Source organism: Charadrius vociferus, unplaced genomic scaffold (assembly GCF_000708025.1).
Source record: "Charadrius vociferus isolate BGI_N301 unplaced genomic scaffold, ASM70802v2 scaffold147, whole genome shotgun sequence".
NCBI classification, from domain to species: Eukaryota; Metazoa; Chordata; class Aves; order Charadriiformes; family Charadriidae; genus Charadrius; species Charadrius vociferus.
The window spans coordinates 1,618,150-1,619,527 of NW_009649570.1; the positions used below are offsets into that span (position 1 = coordinate 1,618,150).

The 1,378-nt window shown below is 48.3% G+C and overlaps 1 protein-coding gene across 1 annotated transcript in view; it reads right to left on the reverse strand.

The window, feature by feature from the left end:
* Positions 1–1,096, reverse strand: part of HIBCH (3-hydroxyisobutyryl-CoA hydrolase) — a 66,067-nt gene extending 64,971 nt beyond the window's left edge. The window contains exon 1 of the mRNA XM_009890219.1: positions 1,068–1,096. Coding sequence (XP_009888521.1) covers positions 1,068–1,096 — 29 coding nt within the window. The remainder of the gene's footprint in view (positions 1–1,067) is intronic.
* Between the last annotated feature and the right edge of the window lie 282 nt (positions 1,097–1,378).

Consider the following 1,378-nt stretch of genomic DNA (forward strand, 5'->3'; position numbering starts at 1 on the left):
CAGCTTTCCCTTTTCAGTTCACTATGACTGGAAATGATTTGAAATACATGTTCTCCCTAAAAGCATTTGTAGTAACTTGCCAAAAATTCTCCATCAAGATTAAATAATTTTCATCGGAGCTGACATCTGGTTTATTACAGTAATATTTTGTAATAAAACCCCACTGTATGAGCCGATATTTGTCTGTCTCTGAATTCTGCAAGATTACAGGAGGCCTGCACTCCTGGTCTCGCCAGACGTGGTTTCTGTCTGTGGTTAATCAGCCGTGGGGGAGATTCTCAAAGATGAAGGGTTTGCAAATCCTTCCAGAGACAGATAATAGACAAGCCTTCTCCTGCCCCAGGTCATCTCCCCTACAAAATTCAGCTTTTGTCTCCAGCCTCCTCCAGGAGAGGCCTTTACTGTAGTGGCTGGCAAGCTTTTAATTGGATGGTGTCCTCAACGGCCTTCGCATCCACATACAGTTCACACCCCATCGGTACGCTAGCGTGGCAGGGGAACAACCTTGAGAGAGCATTGGCTTCCATGGGGATGGGTGTCCCTTTCACTCCAATGAGGACTCAAATTAAATGGGTCGAACACCCATGGTGCCCCCTGTTCCTCTCCGTCTGCCTCAATTATGTAAACTTGTAGTTTTCTTTCAATTTCTTCCCTTGGGCAAAATAATGCTTTTTTTTTTTTTTTTTTTTTAACTTGAGGAAAGGGGGAATCTCCCTCAGTAAAAGGAGGTACTGTGGTATCCCAGTTAGGGTTGCCTGCAGTCTGGTAGCTGTCCTGGGCAGAAACTGCCTGTGCAGCTGGGAGGGGTGGCTGGTGGAGCCCACGCGCTTGGTTGACTCTGCTTGGACCGTGTCCCAGCCTGAGCTCTTGTACACAACACCATCACTGGGGCACTTGGGCTCCGTCCTCCAACAACTTCGCCACCTCCTGTTGAATTCAGGGCTGGTAAACACCCCAAATCTCGGCCTGGCCTTTTGCTTTCTTGTCTTGATTGTTCCCCTTCTTCAGCCCAACACCGCTGACCTTTTGGTAGTGTGTCGCGGCTCAGCTGTTGCTGGGGATGTTACCCTCCCTGCCGGGGCTCTTCTGCCGCCATCGCTACTGCGGAGGGGGAGGAAGAAGTTTATGATGTTGTTGTTTTAAGCATTTACGTAATTTTATTTGTGTATAATTCTGGAAACAGTATTACAGAAGCGATGATGCCAGTGGCTGCAGAAGGCACTAGAGGTAATAATTTAATTCTTTGTGCTGCAATACCTGTTTGGAACTCCTGAGGAACAGGAAGCGCTACGAACGTTGACTTATTTGGTGCTTTAGGGTCCACGAAGGCTCCCCAAACGCTATTTCTAAACCAGACGTCCGGGCCGCGGCCCCGCCT